An 18,497-nucleotide genomic window follows, 5' to 3' on the forward strand; every position below is an offset into this window, starting at 1 on the left:
TTAATTTGAGATGTACTGTATGTAAGTTATGTCTGCTTCCCCCTCTATCCCTGTATCGAACTTACTGGGCACTTTCCCTTCCTTCCCCCCATGTACCCCAACTGTATGTCTATGTTATATGTGCGCCCAGGTTGGGCATTGTTTAAATAAATAAAGTCTATATTTGAAAAAAAAAATAAAGTCATTTAAAAAAATTCAAAAAACCAAAAATAGTTCTTTAAGAGCTATGGGTGGAAGTGAAGTTTTGACGTAATTTCCGCCTTGCAATGGTGTGGTATCTTCCTCTCCCTTGTCTCCATGCCGACGGGAGGATCTGATCACCTCCGCGAAGCGGCAGAAGGCACCAGGAGAGCAGGGGCCCTTTCCCGCCGCCGTTAAGTGATCTTGTGGCGAATCCGCCACAGAGACCACTATCATCAGAAAGCGGACCACCGGCCAAAGGAGGATACTGGGGTTATGGCAGATAGCTGTTGCCATAAAAATATTCCTCTTTAAAGTTAGGATGTATAGCGGCGTGCGGCAGTCCATAAGTGGTTAAATAGGAAGAAAGATTTCAACCAAGTCAGCAGCCATCAGCACAAGGGACACTTCTCACTGATTGCAAGTACCATCCCATGTTCCAAAAAAAACAAAAAAAAACACCTTAGACAAAATTGACAGGAAATATGGAGTATTTTCTAGAACTGGAGTTCATCCTCCCAGCAAGCATCTTTGAATCCGATTCACATTGATCCGTAAGGCCTCAGTTTGGACAAGAGGCATTGAAACAATTAAACTGCCTGGCAGAGCACGGAATGTCTGGAGTGAGAACATTCTGCACCATTGTATTACAAGGCTACATTTTTCTCTTATTAGACAATGAGCCATTTTCTCCTTAAATGCTTTAAGGATTCCAGATTTTTGTTTCCAGGATTTCACAAAACAAATCAGCCTCCAATCTAGGGAAAACATCTCTGTAAATGGGTGCAAGAACAGGGAATACCCCTCGCTTTGTTTAATCTGTGATTTATTTTCTGCAATCTGTTTCCGTGCCGTCTGGACAGCTGTCGTACTACAACCACATGGCAGAAGTAGCAATACTATGTTACGCACCGGATAAACCCAGCGTGACAACATACAGAAGACAGGAGGAAAATAAGCCCCATGCTGCCCTTTGTAAATAAGGCGTTCGCTTTCATTAAAACCATTTAAACAAAGTGACACGGGTTTGCTTTTATTCTGTCCAGTTAAACATGGAGTAACACTGGTTGCTGTGTGAAAAGTGAATAGAACGTAAGAAGATGGTCTGGGGGAGGAAAGGGGATATGAAATGCAACCGTGTGCGAGAAAGAAGCGTAGACGGTGGTGTGAGATAGGCGACCAGGGCACCAGGTCACAGAAAAGAAAACAAAGCAGACAAGGCCTCAAAATCCATTCCATCTGAAGGCCAAACAGATCTCATTACCTATAGCAACAAAACCGTCCCTTTCATATTTGCAGAGTTGAGTTGGAGAAAAATCAAATACTGGAAAACTCTGGGGGAGATTTACTAAAACTGGAGTGCGCAAAATCTGGTGCAGTTCTGCATAGAAACCAATCCGCTTCAAGGTTTTAGTGGCAAAGTTTAAAACAACAAACTGAAGATAGAAGCCGATTGGCTACCATGCACAGCTGCACCAGATTCTTAGTGATCCAGCACATCTCCTCCTGTAATGTTGGGGCTACTTTATTAAAGCTGAAAAGTGCAGAATCTGGTGCAGCTGTGCAAACAAACCAACCAATCAGCTTTCAGTTTTTTTCCTTGTCAAAGCTTAACCCCTTGGCACAGCGCTAGTGATCTCCATTCATGCAATTATGTGGCCTCTTGGCACCTGGGCCTTAGCGCAGAGAGGCCGCATATTTGCGTGAATTGAGGTCAATATCGCTGCGCGCTCGCGGCAGTGACTGGCATCTAACCAAAAGCTCCCGATAACATGCAGTAACTTCCACGACAGCCAACGACGACAGTCGAAAGATCTTAAGCCACAGCCCGCTTCCCGCCGCCATCTTAAGCCTGGCTTCACACTGCAGCGAACACAGACAGACATCGCATGAGTTGCACCAGCACTGCAGTGCCGATCACATGCGATGTCTATGCAATGCGAGTTCAGCCACACAGTTTTATAGATGAACTCGCATTGGACTCGTACAAAAAAAAAAAAAAAAAAGTGCAGGGATCCCCCCCACTCCGCACTGGAATCAGATGGTATGGGTGTTCTCACCCATGCCATCCGATTTCTGTCCAAACCCATGGTTCGCACTACGATCTGTGAACGGACCTGAGGGTGTTATTAACATTGTATTGACACCTAAAGAAGTTTGCAGAGGGCAGTGTGAACTGCCTGCAGGGGAGATGTGATGCGGGAACCAGCACTGGAATGACGCTGGTTCCCGCATTGCTTCAGTGTGAACCTAGGCTAAACGTCTCAGAGACGGGAGGTGTCGGTGTGAACAGGTTAATTGAACAAGCTGAAGTTAGAAGCTGACCAGATTTTGTACTCTCCAGTTTTAGTAAAACTCCGTCATTACTTGTCAGCTAAAAATCTGATCATTTCTGAACCTTCGTATTTTTGTCCATTTCGTAGTTTTGGCCCACAGATCTTCTGTGTAAGGACGATCACCCTGTAGATGCTACTTTATTGACAAGCTCACTTATTGTGGATTTATTGTGTGAGTGCACATTTGGCTACTTTAACCAATCAACGACCATCCACTGTATATATACGTCAGCACTTTAAAGATGGATATCTGGGTAACGGCAGCAGCTGCTGCCACAACCGAGGTATCCATCTTTTCAGTGGGCAGTTCTGTTTACGATAATGGTGGTCTCTGCGGCAGATTCACCACGAGATCACCGTGATCGTGGCGGGTGAGGGCCCTTCTCCTTCCGTGGATATGGATATGAGTGGAGGGGAAGATGGCTCCTAACTGTCTCCATAGCAGGGCGGAAGCGACGTCAAAATGTCACTTCCGCCCATATGTTTTAAAGGGCCTTTTTTCTTTATTTATTTTTTTATTGCATTTAAGTCCAAATATGAGATCTGAGGACATTTTGACCCCAGATCTCATTTAAAAGAAGGACCTGTCGTGATTTTTTTTTTTTTTTTATTGCAAGGGATGTTTACATTCCTTGTAAAAGGAATAAAAGTGACCCAAAATTTTTTTTTTTTTATTTATAACCTGTTTTAAAAAAAAATCAATAAAAAAAAAGGTAAGAGCAATTTTTTTTAAACCTCCCAGTCCCGCTGAGCTCATGCGCAGAAGCGAACACATATGCAAGCAGCGCCCGCACATGAAAGCGGTGTTCAAACCACACATGTGAGGTATCACCACGATTGGTAGAGCGAGAGCAATAAATTCTAGCCCTAGACTCTCTCTATAACTCAAAAGATGCAACCTGTAGAATTTTTTAAACGTCGCCTATCGAGCTTTTTAAGGGTAAAAGTTTAACTTCATTCCACCAGCGGGCGCAATTTTAAAAGCATGACATGTTGAGTATCAATTTAAAAAATAAATAAAAAAAATTTGGCTAACTTTACTGTTGTGTTATTTTTTAAATAAAAAACAAAAACAAAAAAAAGGCGATTTTTTTTCCAAAAAAAGTGCGATTGTAAGACCGCTGTGCAAATACGGTGTGAAAATATTGCAATGACCTCCATTTCACTCTCTAGCGTTAGAAAAAAAATAGAAAAATAGTATAATGTTTGGGGGTTCTAAGTAATTTTCTAGCAAACAAAATGTGTTTTTAACCTGTAAACACGGAGTCTGAAAAACAGGCTCGGTCCTTAAAAGTTGTTTTGCTACTGCACTTAGTGGCACCCCATTGTGTTTATCTACAGATATTTCAGAGATCCATTCCCATTTCTCAGTAGAGCTGCCCTCTGTTTTGCGATTAGTTCCATTATGGACTGTATTAATCAGCATGGACCAAATTTAGCCATTCCAAGAACTAGAACCCGCTTCTCTTCGGCTACGGGTTACGAGGTTCCCTGTGCCCACCGCAGCGCCTAAGCAAAAAAAAAAAAAAAAACCTACAGCGTGGGAGAGAAGCAAATCGTCAACCTTCCATCACTTGTTCCAAAGTGCGCACAGTCTATTTGCGGCACGTACACTGCAAACAATCACGAGCTGTAGCTCTGACACCTAGGACATAACGGAGCACTCAGCGTTGCTAGGAGATATCCCTGTGGTTAAAACCTTTATTTTACTTACAGTGTAGGTGGATGTAAAAAGCAAAGATTTTCCTCATTACAGAAAGAACAAAGTGCTTGTACAATTAAGCAGCAATTATTTTCAGTGGGTGCTAAATATCAGGCTTATTCAATAGACTGCTACAAAAGTGTGGGACCCATAGCAACCAATCAAATGCAATGTGCACATCAGGCGGTCCCCGGGTTACAGACAAGATCGGGTCTGTAGGTTTGTTCTCAAGTTGAATCTGTAAGTCGAAACAGGTAAATTTTTTAAGTGTAGCTCCAGCCAGAAATACGTTTTTAAACTTTTTGGATAGCATAGGGAAGGGTTAGCACCCCTGTAATGTTTGTTTTGCTGTCTGTGCCCCTGTTCAGAAGATTTCAGCTCACTTTCTATCCCAATGACAAATCGATTTTGAAAATTTTGGGTTGTTGTGGAAACAAGGATTGGTGATAAAGCATCAGTGGAGGTACATTTTTCCCCATAACAACTCTTAAAACCCCTTTCACACTGGGGCGGGAGCAGCGTCGCTGCTTTACCGTTTTTAGCGCCGCTTTAGCGGTGGTATGCGCCCGCTAGCAGGGTGGTTTTAACCCCCGCTAGCGGCCGAAAAAGGGTTAAGACCGCCCACAAAGTGCCGCTGCAGTGGCTCTTTGCCGGCGGTATAGCCGCGCTGCCCCATTGATTTCAATGGGTATGAGCGGTTTAGGAGCAGTGTATACACCGTTCCTTCACCGCTCCAAAGATGTGGCTAGCAGGACTTTTTTCACCGTCCTGCTAGCACATCGCTCCAGTGTGAAAAGGGACAGATTTTTTCAGGCGCTATTTTTAGCGCTGTAGCGCCTGAAAATGCCCCAGTGTGAAAGGGGCCTTACAGGAGTGAATTTCCCATCCTAGTGGGAGATTTCCTCTCACTTCCTGTTGTCTCCTGTTTTGTAAGTAGGAGTTGTTTGTAATTTGGATGTTTGTAACTAGGGGACCGCCTGTATTCTACCTTCAATAATCCAAGTTCTGGTTGTCAGGTTGTACTACTGTTTGCAAATAATCACAAGACCGTTTAAAAATAGTGTGACTTTTCGCATGTTGCACTGCCCATGCATTTTCAATGATCTCTTGAAGCATGTAAACAGGCAAAAAAAAATAAAAAATGAACTTCTCCTTTAGGAACTTGTATTTGGGGTGTAACATGTTCATAAGCATCACCATAAGATATCCAACACTTACATGGCCAACATTCAAAATTTCTGTAATAACTCTTTCTTGGCCATCTAAATATTTTGCCTCCTTTTAATACAAATGTTTGACCTTTTTGAATTTAAAGCAGAATTCCAGGAATTCAAGCACACAAGCGAGTTAAGTCCAAGGAGGTGTATGACAACCCATGAACTTTTTTTTATAGCGGACCGGTTTATGGCTCTGCCAGGGCACATACTGACACTAGGGGTTGGGAGAAGAGAAGAGAGAAGCACATTGAGTAGCTATGCCCGCTGACTCCCCTGACCATTCATAGATGCCCTTGTATTTAGTAATAGATTTTACATAATGCAAAAGGCTTTAGCAATTGGGCAGGAGGAGGGGCAGGTATAGCAGCTGCACCAATTCTAATACTGAAGCATTAGCATCAGCGATATCGGTCAAGGAGTGCAATAAACTGTCAGATGTAAATATAGAGATAAGCCCTGGAGATGTCATTCACCTCCTTGGACTTAATCTGTGTACCTTCACTTTTTATAAAGGAGCTGAATACCTTGGAATTGAACTTTAAAAAGCTGACAATATGCCATGGATATACATCTAAAGCACACAGAGGTTCCAGCAGCTGTCTTGCTGTGGCCATGCGGCTTTCCATGCCATGCACTGATCTGCGGGTCAGTCTATGCAAGTAACTTGTTTTCTGCAGATTGCATTCAAGCCTCTACCAATAAAACAAAACTGCTTTTTGTTTCCAAGAGAATTAGCACAAGACAGCTTCAGTGTCTCTCCCACCGCCCAGAGGCAAGGAGTGCATGGGAATGAAATGACTTCATGCCTTTGGTGAAGAAAAATTCAATTTCTATTAGATTACAAATAAAGGAGGCTGCATAGAGGTTTTTTTTTTATCGTTTAGACATTTCATAACCAAATTAAATACACAAGTTATTTCATATACACAGATCACCAATATAGCACATTAAGGAGATGTTCGGTCAATATAGAGATTAACGGAAGTCTAGAAAGAGGTTATCAGTCATGGACCTAATCAAGTCTAAGAAGCCAAATCTCATTAGTACGGTGAGGTCTGGATTGTGTGCCTGAATCCCAGAGCCTCTCTTTGCAATTAAATCATCTTACAGGACAATGGGGCTCAGTTACAAAATCTAGTAAAAACCCAGTAAAATACTTTTTATTTTCAACCCTGCAAAAAAATAAAAATAAATGGACATTGGACAAAACTTTTCTTTATTAAAAAATAAATAAAGCCAAGACCACTTTAAGGTGAGGATACAATATAAAAAAAAAAAAAAAAAAAAAAAAAAAAAAAAAGGAGTATGGGGTTTTGTTTTTCTATATTTACCTAGGTGGTAGGTGGATGCAGCATTAGACCGATGTTGCAGCTATCCCACCGGCATCTCTACACTGAGAACCGAGCCACCCAACACCGCCAATGGCTCGGTTCTCACTCCTTCCAGAGCGGAGAGATGCTGCCCGTCAGTCAGTGTCTCTCCTGGTCGGATCCTCCATGCTCATTGGAGTGATGAGCTGTGGAGGGGTGAGGAGCGGCCTTCTCAGCATCTTGATAAGAGTGACATCAGCAGAGAGCGGACTTCAGACTGCTCCCACAGGAATCCAAAAAGAATTGCACTCCTGTGACCCAGAGGAGAAGACCAGCCTAAAAAGCTCAGGCTGGGCTTCTCCTTTAAGCCAAACATCTCACCTTGATTCACTTGTTATAGCCCTAATTAGTGGTAAAGGCTAAAATTAGGTAGGTTAAAACACTGCTACTACAGTGATCCTCGCAGTCTTCTAGCTCCTTAGACAATCAGCTACCCCGCTACATAACCACAGGGGATCGCCCACTCAGCATGGGCGCCATTCAGAGAACGCCTTGCATTTTTCTCAATGAATACAAAGCATTCTCTAATTGAAAGAGGTGGAGAGATTGTGTTGTCACCACCCCACCTTGTCCAATCAGAGAACGATTTATATTTAAAATAAAGAGAATTGTTCCGATTGGACAAGGTGGCATAGCAGAGGGGGGATGGTACAATCTGAACCGCATCCAAGAAAAAGCAATTTCCAAGAAAGGCTAAAGCTGCTGTAGATGAACATGTGGCCTATCGTATGGGCAACTTAGGGGAAGCAAAAAATATCACCAATGAGAGATGAAGTCCACCTGATCAGTGCTTCACCCAGGTATGTTTAGATAATTTTTTCACTTTTCTAGCTTTAAATATAGGACATACACTATACGGCAAAAGGTTTATGGACACCTTACCATTACACATCTATTGGCTTATTTAAACATCACAATCCAAAACCATGGGCATTAAAGCGGTTGTAAACCCTGGTTTGTTATAGGCTTACCTGTAGGTAAAATGAAGATCTTCTAAATGAAGGTCCGATCCGGACCTTCAGAGCTTCTAGCCGGAACTGAGGGCTCTTGCGTGCATGCCACTCAGCGCCGGAGCCCACGAAAACGGGCGGGAGATGTCAGCAGGGACCAGGCGCCGCTGAGAGGGATTCATTCTAAGGTGAGTATTTCGTAATGTGCTAGTATGCCATGCATACTAGCACATTATGCCATTGTCTTGCAAGTTGATTTTTTTTTGGGCGGTTTACAACCTCTTCAATATGAACTTAAACAGAGCAGAGGTGACGAAAAAAACTTTTTTTTTTTTTTTTTTGAGCATCCTTCCTAAAGCAGGTGTTGTCCCCTACTCCTACATGTCTTGAATGATGCACAGTACTGAAAAACTGCACCTGCAGGCAAAAATTGGTACAGCAACATGACCAAAATTATAACAGTTACATTTTTGGGGTCAGTTTTAGTTTGCCAAACAGAATTGACAAGGGAGGGAGGCTATATAATAGGGCTCAAGCCAATAAATTTCTTCGAAAAAGAGCCCCGCTGTGTTTTACCTAATAGCTACTGAAGAAACTCACGATTCTAATGCAAAAGAAAGTTGATATTTCTTTAACAGGAACTGTAGGAAGTGTATGCATTTCAGTTCCCTATCTATGCACATGTAAAAGAAAGAAAAATTGTGCTAAATAATGTAATAGCAAAAATCGGTCCTCTTACCTTCACTCCATGGCCTACATCATCCAGCACCGTGTAGTCTATGGGTTTTCGTATGTACCTGACGGGACGCTCTATGTTGGCTGGCGCTATAATTTTATGACTCCTTGCAGTGTTCTTGTTGGTTGTTAGGATACCAATCTCTCGGCGAGCCACCTTCTCTTTGTGGATGTCCACGGTCTGCAAAAGGACAAATATTTTGTCTCAGAATCGGAGGCCAGGGTGATAAGACCCCATTATAAGAACAAGCTTTAAACACCAAAACAAGACTCATTACCTCTTAGGAAGGAGTAAAAATGTATTAATCATCTTTTTGCAAATAACCCATAGGCACAAGTCAAATATCTTCAGAATAATCAAAACACTAACACTCTGACCGAGCCAATCAAAATCTGTCTTTTAGACCAGTGTTTCTCAACCTTTTTTCAGTCAAGGCACCCTTTAAAAAAAAAAAATGTGGACATTAAAACTAGTCTAATAGTCATGCATAATGCAGCAACATCCACACGTAGTAAACATTAGGAGGCGATTTATTCTTCCAAAGCAAAAGCTTTTGCAAACTGGTTCTGACTAGTATTCCAAGGTTTCTCTTCTCCCTCCATTACTCAGTTAATGTGACCCCAACCCTGATGGAGAGGGGGGCAAAGGAGGATCAAACAAGGATGCTATGCAGGCAACTGACATACTCCTTTATCAACTGGTCATGCCATTGATAGTTAGGATGCCAGTAGCTAGAAGGTTGTAATGGTGCACAATGAAAACCTGTGGCTTAGTGCAAGTAAAAAGGCAGCCTTCATTCCCACGCTGGCTTATATACAAATTTTGGGGAATTTCTAGACATTTTGCCAAGGTACCCCTGAAGAAACCCCAGGGTGCCTGGGCACCCTGGCTCAAAAAAGCTGATTTAGACCACTACGGCCGACATGCGAAAGATCAGCTTGAAGTGGAATTCTGGGCTTTTCTTAGAAAATCTTAAATGGGTCCCCCACCCCTACAAACCTATAATTAACCTATGTAGCAACTACATATACTTACCGATTTTCAGGCTGTGCCAGTCATGTGACCTGGCTTCCCTGTGCCAGCCAGCACTGCTACAGGGGACAGGAGGACGCTCCAACGGATGGGTCAGGTCACCACTTCTAGGCTTTACTAGCCAATCATTGGAGCACTTTATCCTCTCCCTTGAAGCTGCCACTGGCTGACACAGGGTAGATCAAGTGACCAGACCGGAAAATAGCCAAGTATATGGATCCTTCTAAAACAGGTTGGTAAATATAAATGTTGGGGGGGGGGGGGGGGGGAGTAGCTGGGTAAAGCCTGGAATTCCACAAAAGATGTGAAAAACACATCCTTAATCACCCTGACCGAAGAAAAACCCCCCTACGCATCTTAAACTGGAAGTAAACCTATCGATGTGACAGCTTAAGACTTCAGAGCTGGGTGTGCACTGCACATGAGAGTCACACTGTGTCCTGAATGGTCTGGCAGTCATCTGGGACCTGTGACATGTCCCAGGTGACTGCAGGGATGGAGGGGGAGGTGAAAACTTCAGCTCGGATCACCTAGGGTACCTGTCAAAACTAGGTATCCATTACCCCCTAATAAAAATAAAAAAAACCCTGACATGCCAAAAGTCTGGGGAGAGGGGAAGAGTACTTAAAGCGGAACTTAAGCTTCATAGAGGGGTTTTCATTGTCTGGGCGATAAGGATGTGGAACTCTTTCACAATCGGTGTTGTCAAGAAAAAGTATTGCTACTTTTAAAAGACTCTTTAGACAAGCATCTTAGTCAACACAATATACAAGGATATGGGTATTATCGACATGCATACACCCACAGGTTGAACTGACTGGACTAGCGTCTTTATTCAACTTTACCAATTATGAAAAACAAAAGCACTAAAATCTCACAGCTTTAACTTGATAATGAATGTAAACAAACAAGGTTGGCACATTTCCTGATCGTGGACCATGCCTGCATAATACGTGTTAAAATTTCCTCTTGTAGTCTCCAATAAAAACCTGTTTGGCAGGGATGACATAAATCACACTTCAAAAAGTCATTTCTAGTATTTTATGGCAGTTTTTATTCAATTACTTGGTGATCCTGCCATGAAGGTCCATCAGATAATTTCCTGTTATGCAGTAAGAATGCTTTTTCCTATTCTACAAAGTGTGCTTCAGTTATGTCACTCGTGCCAAACAGGTTTTTATTAGAGACTACAAGATGAAATTTTAAAAAACACACATTATGCAGGCATGGGACACAATCAGGAAATGCGCTAACCTTGTTTGTTACATGTGTCAGACAGCAGGGCCAAAACATGGAATCGATTATTAAAATAGTTGTCAACTATTTTCATAATCGGTCAGAAGATTAGTTGGCCTGCATACAGAACGCATTGTTTACATATCCAGAAATGCAGTGCGGCACACATACAGCTCAGTACACCATCCTTAATTGTCAGGAAGTTCCTGAGAAGTTGCGAATGTAGATGTGTGAGGAGCAATGCCTCATGGGATATGTAGTCCTGGGCAGGAAGTGAGAGGTTCTAAAAAAGCAAAAGTTTTTTTTTTACCTTGCTATATGGGCACTGTGAAGGCAGGAGGAGCTAGAAGTGTTGGTGGGGGACCCCAGAAGAGGCCTGGTTCATCTACGCATTTTTTGGTGCTTTCTGCAGGAATGCACTACAGTACATTTAACATGGCTTCCTATGGGACACAGTCATATCAATGCTTTTTTCAGCCGCTGTGTATATGGAAAAGGTCAGGGACTTTTTTTTCAATTAAAAACTGTGCTTTTTTGCTTGTTTGGTTCAATAGACTTTAATGGAGAAGCTGCAGAAAAGCATGTGGTTCATTTTTGCTGCAATTTGCTTTATTTTTTTTTTTGCCTGCCCAACAACAAAATTACCCCCCCCCCCCCCCCCAATGCAAATTGCACCAAAGTCGTGTGTGAAACGCACAGCAAAAAGCACTACAGAAATGGCTCAAAAGAAAACTGCATAGGTGTGCACCGAGCTTTATGCTGCCCACACGCATCGATCATCAGGCTTTTTTTTTTTTTTGAAGGAACACATTGTTGTTGTATGGCCAGCATAAGTGACAGAAGGTACAGGGGGCTTTTATCAAGCCACCTGCCTACGGCAAGGGGAGTCTGTCACACAGAATATATATATTACAGTTCTGTCTGAAAAGGATTTAAATAGCAAGTTTGATCTAGAGATTTATGATGTTTACCAGATTCAACCCTCAATCTTATATACAGCATATTTCTTCTGTCATTCTCAGAGTGGCTTAGACATTTTGCTCCCCAACCATATAGTAGGTTATTTATATTTACTACTAAATTTAGATACATTTAAGAATAAAATTGCTTTTTTTAACTTTACATATTAAATAAATTATACACCACACTTATGAAAATAATGGTTAGTTGCAGCCCCATCAGACAGCATTGCTTCCAGAACAAAACTCGCCTTCCCTTAAAGCGGAGGTCCACCCTAAAGTGGACCTTCCGCTCATCGGAACCCTCCCCCCCTCCGGTGCCACAATCGGCACCTTTCAGGGGGGAGGGGGGTGCAGTTACCTGGATAATCCAGGTAACTGCACCCACTTCCGGGATAGCTCTCTGCGGAAAGGGGCGTAACTTACACCCCTTTCCGCAAGTGACCGCCCCTTCCCGCAAGTGCCCCGCTGCCTGCTGGGAAACACACAGCTCCCAGAGGCAGCAGGGAGCGTCCTTATTGCGCAGCGCGATTCGCGCATGCGCAGTAGGGAACCGGGAAATGAAGCCGAAAGGCTCCATTTCCTGATTCCCATACCCAAGATGGCGGCGGCAGGACCTGACAGGCGACCTAGAGATCGGCTTCGGGTGCCGACATCGCGGGCGCGCTGGACAGGTAAGTGTCACTATTTTAAAAGTCAGCAGCTGCAGTATTTGTAGCTGCTGGCTTTAAAAAAAAAAAAAAAAAAAAAAAAAACGCGCACTCCCGGCGGACTCCCGCTTTAAGCTATCAGCAGAGCAAGTTAAAGCTGAAGTCAGGTTTAAAGTGTATTCCCACCTTTGCAGCCAACTTGGTATAAAACATCTACTTTGTTGTCATGGGTTACCATTTAAAATTATTCAAAGAGATTGCCACTTACCTTTTTAACAGTTTAAAAATCCTACCTAGCTGTCCCTGCCATATACCACATTAACTTTGGGGGCAGGGGAGTTTTATATTTAGTGTCTAAATATTTTGGAAGGATTAAGAGAAAAAAAAAAAAAAAAAGAAGAAGAAAAAAAATAATCACAAATTGTTTGTGGGCCATACTACGAGTACAAAACAAATATACACATATAGGGTATGCCAATGTATTGTCAAGTGAAGGAGAATCTCTTCCAGATTTGAAGTGTGGGTCATGGTAATGCCAAGAAATACAATGAAAAAAAATAAAATTAAAAAAAATAAAGCCCAAAACGATACACAACCACAACCCCCACCCCCCCCCCCCCCCCCCCCAATTTTTTTTTAATGTGTAATGCCTAGAAATGTACATTTGTTATAGGGCCAAGAAACAAGTGGACTTATTTATCACCTTTGGCCATTTTCCTTAGAATAGGGGAAGAATAGGGGAAGAATAGGGGAAGAATAGGGGAAGAATAGGGGAAGAATAGGGGAAGAATAGGGGAAGAATAGGGGAAGAATAGGGGAAGAATAGGGGAAGAATAGGGGAAGAAGCTCAACTTGTCCCCCTGGATTTATACTTTAACAGGACCCTGTCTATAATGGGGGATTCTCAAATTTGAAAAAATAAATAAAAAATAAAAATAAAAAAGTATGGCCAGAGCTTTTGGCCATACTTCTATGGGTCACAGGTGTACAGTTCTGCACGCCTGTGACCCAGATTCAGCTGACAGCGGGCCAATGTCGGCTGTTAGCTGATGTCACAGATCTGCTCCAGCCTCTGCAGGGACCCCACACAATCTCAGGAACCACCTAGATGCCCAACTGGTAGCTGGCCCAGGCTCTGTGTGCCGCTGAGAGTCGGAGCCATCATCTCCAGCTCCTCCCCGGGCCCAACACTACACTGAGTTCTGGAGGGGCAAATCACAGAGTAAGAACAGACAGTCACCACTCTGTGCTCTGAGGAGACCCGAGAACTTAGTCAGTCATCAGTGGCCTTTGATCGATCAGTTCTCGGTGTAGAGCCAGCAAGAGACTGATGTTGCAGCCATCCAGGTGAATATGTACTTACTTTTACTGCATCTATGAAGAAACGGCATCACCACCCTAGGACAGGGAGGACTACAGAGCACCTCCCCCTTTCCTCTCCAAAAACGTAGAAAGGGGCGTTTTGTAGTTCATATTACAGAACTGGGCAGGATTAATAATTCTGGATATAACATGTACACAGGAATTTAAGAGCATGCTGAATTTATGGCAGGATCAACAGGTAAGTGTACAACAGTAAGTGCAGGGTGCAGTTTCCCAAGGAGCTGTTCTATGATGCCCTGCACTTACAGGATGTCCTCACACTGAGCATCCTTCACCCCAGAGGACTGAAGACATAGGACTGGCAAAGATACCTGGCGACATTTGTTTAGAGTGCTGCTTTTAGTTCTTTTAACGGTGGCAGAGCCTCTAAGTTCTCAGCAACAACATGTTCCTACCCAGTGCATTGAGAAAGCCTCAGAACCCAATTATGAGGGAGAGAGCTGGTAATCTGCACAATGCCTGATACTAAATGCTGAAGACAAGCATGGACAGGCATGAACGAAACTTGTTAGACTTTGAATTGTTTTAATTGCCTTTGTCAATCATTTTAAGGCAATTATAAATATTCATTACAGCTTTCAAAAACAGCATATGAAGAACAAGTTTGTGTCTTCATAGGTGCAAAGCTGATCAATCTGCATATTACTGCAAACACTAGCAGCCGCCACTGCTAGATGTCAAGTTTGCCTCTGCAAGAAATCCTCAGTACTTTATGGGGCCTTCCCACCCCGCGCAGGTCACGGCCCCACCCCACGCCACGTCACGCAGGTCACGGCGCCACCCAATGAGTCTGGAGTCGACACCTGTCTATTCACAATAATTAAGAATGAAGAGGAAGGAGATATTTCTTGGTGCTGTAATGTATAGCAGAAATAAAGCAACGGACGTCAAAGACAACATCTCCCTGTCTGAGTCCCTTAGAGATACAAGCCTCTAGTGAGCGACTCCAACCATCAATGTCTACAATTTTCTGAAGATAGGTCCCTTCATTTTCAATTGACTTTTATTGAGACAGCTTCAAAGAAAAAAACAGAAACAAGAACAGAACAAGAAAAAACACAAAGCAGCCTTTTGCAACAATTATCAGTTAAAACCAAACTCCAGCCAAAATGAGTTTGGGTTTGCAGAGCAGGGGAACATTGGAGATTGTGATTATTGCTCCCACTGGGTACAGTCCCAATATAGAGGCCGACGAGAGGACCAGGAATCCGACATTCCCAAAGTGTTGGGATTCTGTAGGATCTCCAGCTGGTCTCTCTCTCTCTCTCTTAAGCAGCATTATTGGCAGAGAGTGATGAGGAGAATAGTTAAAGTCAGAATTTACATTGGGAATGCACATTAATTTTTTTCTGCAAAAATATTTGTACATTTCCCATGAAGATTTGGTGCTCTTTCAGAAGGAGCACCAAAACCTGAGACTTAAAGTTTAAAGTGCTACTAAATACACACCTTTAAAAATTTACATTGTCCCCATTTCTGTATATGCATGATGGCACTGTAATTATTTTAATAAATAAAACAACCCATCTAAGTACTTAGTTACTTTTTTTTCTAAAACAAAGCTGTCACATGACCCAGATCTTTCCCAGCCTGTCTGCAGAGCAACAATCAGGAGGAGCTTCTAGTCCTCTGCTGTTAATAAAAAAAAAAAAAAAAAAAAAAAAAAAAAAAAGCCCCCAATAAACTATTTTAAATTGTCATGCAAAAATATATTTGAAATCAAATCTTTATTTTTTGCAACATGGTGTGGGCGGATTTCTGCCAGTCACAGGCTGTGTCACGCCCCACCACCGTGTCTTAGAATAAGAATACACCGCCAAGCGTGTACACTCCAGTACACAAAGTTTGCCGCTTTGACAGAACATCGACTAAACGAAGAAAACTTTGTCGCCACCTTGGAGGCGGCCATGTTGTTGGTTAGTATCGGGCAGACTAACAAATGTCCACTCATAATATGTACCGGAGCAGAACACAGGCTGAGTTTTTTTTTTTTTCCCTTTGACAGCTCAGAGCAGAGAACGGCTCTGCACTTTAACATGAATCGGGGAAACGTTGTATTAAGATCGTGAGGGGGGCTGAAATCGCGATCATGATTTTTTAAAAGATTAATCGTGCAGCTCTTCATGTAATGCACCATTTAATAGTTTTTATTTTTTTATGATATGGGTTTAGTGACACAAAGGTCAATGGGAAAGCGCAGCTAACCCACAGGTAAACCACACCTCATAAAAGTGGCCAAATCGTAATTTGAAATTAGTCCATTAAGGCATCATTGAATTGTTGGACGAGCGATTTTTCTACCATCTTGTCTTTTAACAAACAAAATGCTACAGGTGTAAGACATAAGGGTCTCAGACAACTGGTCTAAACCTGAAGGGGGGGGGGGGGGGGGGGGTGGGGGGTGTCACAAAAATTCTGACGGTGAAGCGGAGGAAAAAATAAGCAGCCACAGGAGGGTGTACAGAAACCCTGCCACCTGAGGAGGGTGGCAGCGGACCAGGTGACAATACCCAGTAACATTCTGGTTAAGAGGCAATGCACATCAAGTATTTACAAAGTACAAAAGTACTTTAGCATTCAAATTCAGATGGTGTTTCCAAATACCAAACTGAAGGAATTAAAGCGAGGTGGCCAGGGGTTATACAGAAAATACCTCAATGAATAACAGAAGCCCAGTGTGGATATGCAGTGATCCCGGTATTCATGTCAGGGCCTAACTTCACATGATGAATTAAGTGTACATCCATAATAGACTTCATTTCTCCTTCAGCTGGATGCCAGCAGCTCATTTGCAGAGCCTGACATCAGCAGCATGGTTTCATTCCCACGCCTCTGTCAGTTCCACTTCAATGGACGTTGACATAATAATCACATTTCAAGCCATGTAATTGATCTCCTCCACAGCAAGCTCTTAGCCAGGCTTCCTGCTCAGCTTTTATTTTTGGAACACGGAGGTTTCCCACTACATGGTCAGCCTGATTATTTCAGTTAATCTGACAGTGAGGAAATAAAGGAATGCTAGGTCACAAACTAAAAATATGGTCTCATGGGTCAGCCATCGTAAAAGGTCTTCAATTCAGCATTGCAATGGAAGTGATCCTATACTAGAAACTTACCATAAAAACTACACTACATTGTCAAACGTATTGGGACACCCACCTTTTTACACACACATGCACTTTAATGGCACCCCAGTTTGAGTCTGTAAGGCTTATTGAGACGGCCCACCCTCTGCAGCTTATAACAGCTTTGACTCTTCTGGGAAGGCTGTCCACAAGGTTTAGGAGTGTGTCTATGGGAATGCTTGACCATTCTTCCAGAAGCGCATTTGTGAGGTCAGGCACTGATGGCGGACAAAAAGCCATCAGTCTTCACTCCATTTCATCCTAAAGGTGTTCTAGCGGGTGGAGGAACTTGACTGGCCTGCACACACACAAAAAAAAAAAAAAAATCACTCATCCGTGTCTTTACAGATCTTGCTTTGTGCACTGGTGTGCAGTCATGTCAGAACAGCAAAGGGCCATCCCCAAACTGTTCTCACAAAGTTGGGAGCATGAAATGGTCCAAAATGTCTTGGTATTCTGACACCTTAAGGGCCGGTTCACACAGCGAGGCGCGGCGAGGCGTCTCCGACTTGCCTCGCCGCGACCTGCGGGGACCTCAGCGGCGACTTGCAGAGGACTTCTGTATAGAAGTCAATGCAAGTCGCCCCCGAAGTCGCCCAGAAGTAGTACAGGAACCTTTTTTCTGAGTCGGAGCGACTCGAGTCGCTCCTCTCAGAACGGTTCCATTGTACAGAACGGGGGCGACTTGCGGGAGCGAGGCGAGGCGAGCCGTGTCGCCTCGCATCGCCTCGCTGTGTGAACCGGCCCTAAGAGTTGCCTTCACTATAACTGAGGGGCCAAACCCAACTGCAGGAAAAACTCCACATCATAATCCCCCTGCACCAAAAATGATTTGATCCAGCGCCCAAAGTAAATTGAATAAAAGACATGGACGAGGGAGTTTGGGGTGGAGGAACATGACTGGCCTGCACAGAGTCATGACCTCAACCCAACAGAACACCTTTGGGATGAATGAATTTTAGTGGAGAGAGCCAGGGCTTCTCGTCCAACATCACTGCCTGACCTCACAGATGCATTTCTGAAAGAATAGTCAAACATTCCCATAGAACACGCTCCTAAACTTTGTGGAAAGCCTTCCCAGAAAAGTTGAAGCCGTTAGAGCTGCAAAGGGTGAGCAAACTCAATATTGAACACTACAGACTAAGACTGGGATGCCATCAAAGTTCATGTAAAGGCAGGAAGCGTCCCAAAAATTAACAATAGTGTATACATTAACAGTCCTGTTGGTGTAAAGAGCAAAGGCATTCAGTCATGTGACCACCCTTAAATTGGAGGATCAGAGTTGAAATTTTTCGATATCAACTTTAGAGCTCACATGGCCACAGGCCTAGGCTTTGAGAGATGCACTGGAGTCAAACTAGAGCTGCATTTTCTTCCAGAAAGGCAACTGTGTTACCCTTCTATTACTATTGTGTCTAAGTCAATCTGCATAACTCTTGACAGTTTGAGGATGCAATGGAGATTAGGGGCAGAGCCACACCTGGCTCAAAAAAAAGGATCCCGACAATGTTGTCAGGATCCAGCCAGCTACCCAAAAGGTAGCTGGCTCTGCCTTTCAGCATGCAGCAGAAGCCATCCCTGCTGAGAGAAGGCCGTGATTGCTAGCGGCTATAGCAGCCAC

General features: G+C 43.2%; 1 protein-coding gene across 14 annotated transcripts in view; it reads right to left on the minus strand.

Moving 5' to 3' along the window:
• The window catches only part of ABI1 (abl interactor 1), a 137,175-nt gene that overhangs the window by 51,676 nt on the left and 67,002 nt on the right, over positions 1-18,497 (minus strand). For all 14 annotated transcript variants that reach the window (XM_077491005.1, XM_077491007.1, XM_077491006.1 and 11 more), the window contains exon 3: positions 8,495-8,671. In XM_077491005.1, the coding sequence (XP_077347131.1) occupies positions 8,495-8,671 (177 nt within the window). The remainder of the gene's footprint in view (positions 1-8,494; positions 8,672-18,497) is intronic.

This window comes from Lithobates pipiens, unplaced genomic scaffold, assembly GCF_037356315.1.
Source record: "Lithobates pipiens isolate NorthernLeopardFrog02 unplaced genomic scaffold, aLitPip1_a1.2 Scaffold_19, whole genome shotgun sequence".
Classification (NCBI taxonomy): Eukaryota; Metazoa; Chordata; class Amphibia; order Anura; family Ranidae; genus Lithobates; species Lithobates pipiens.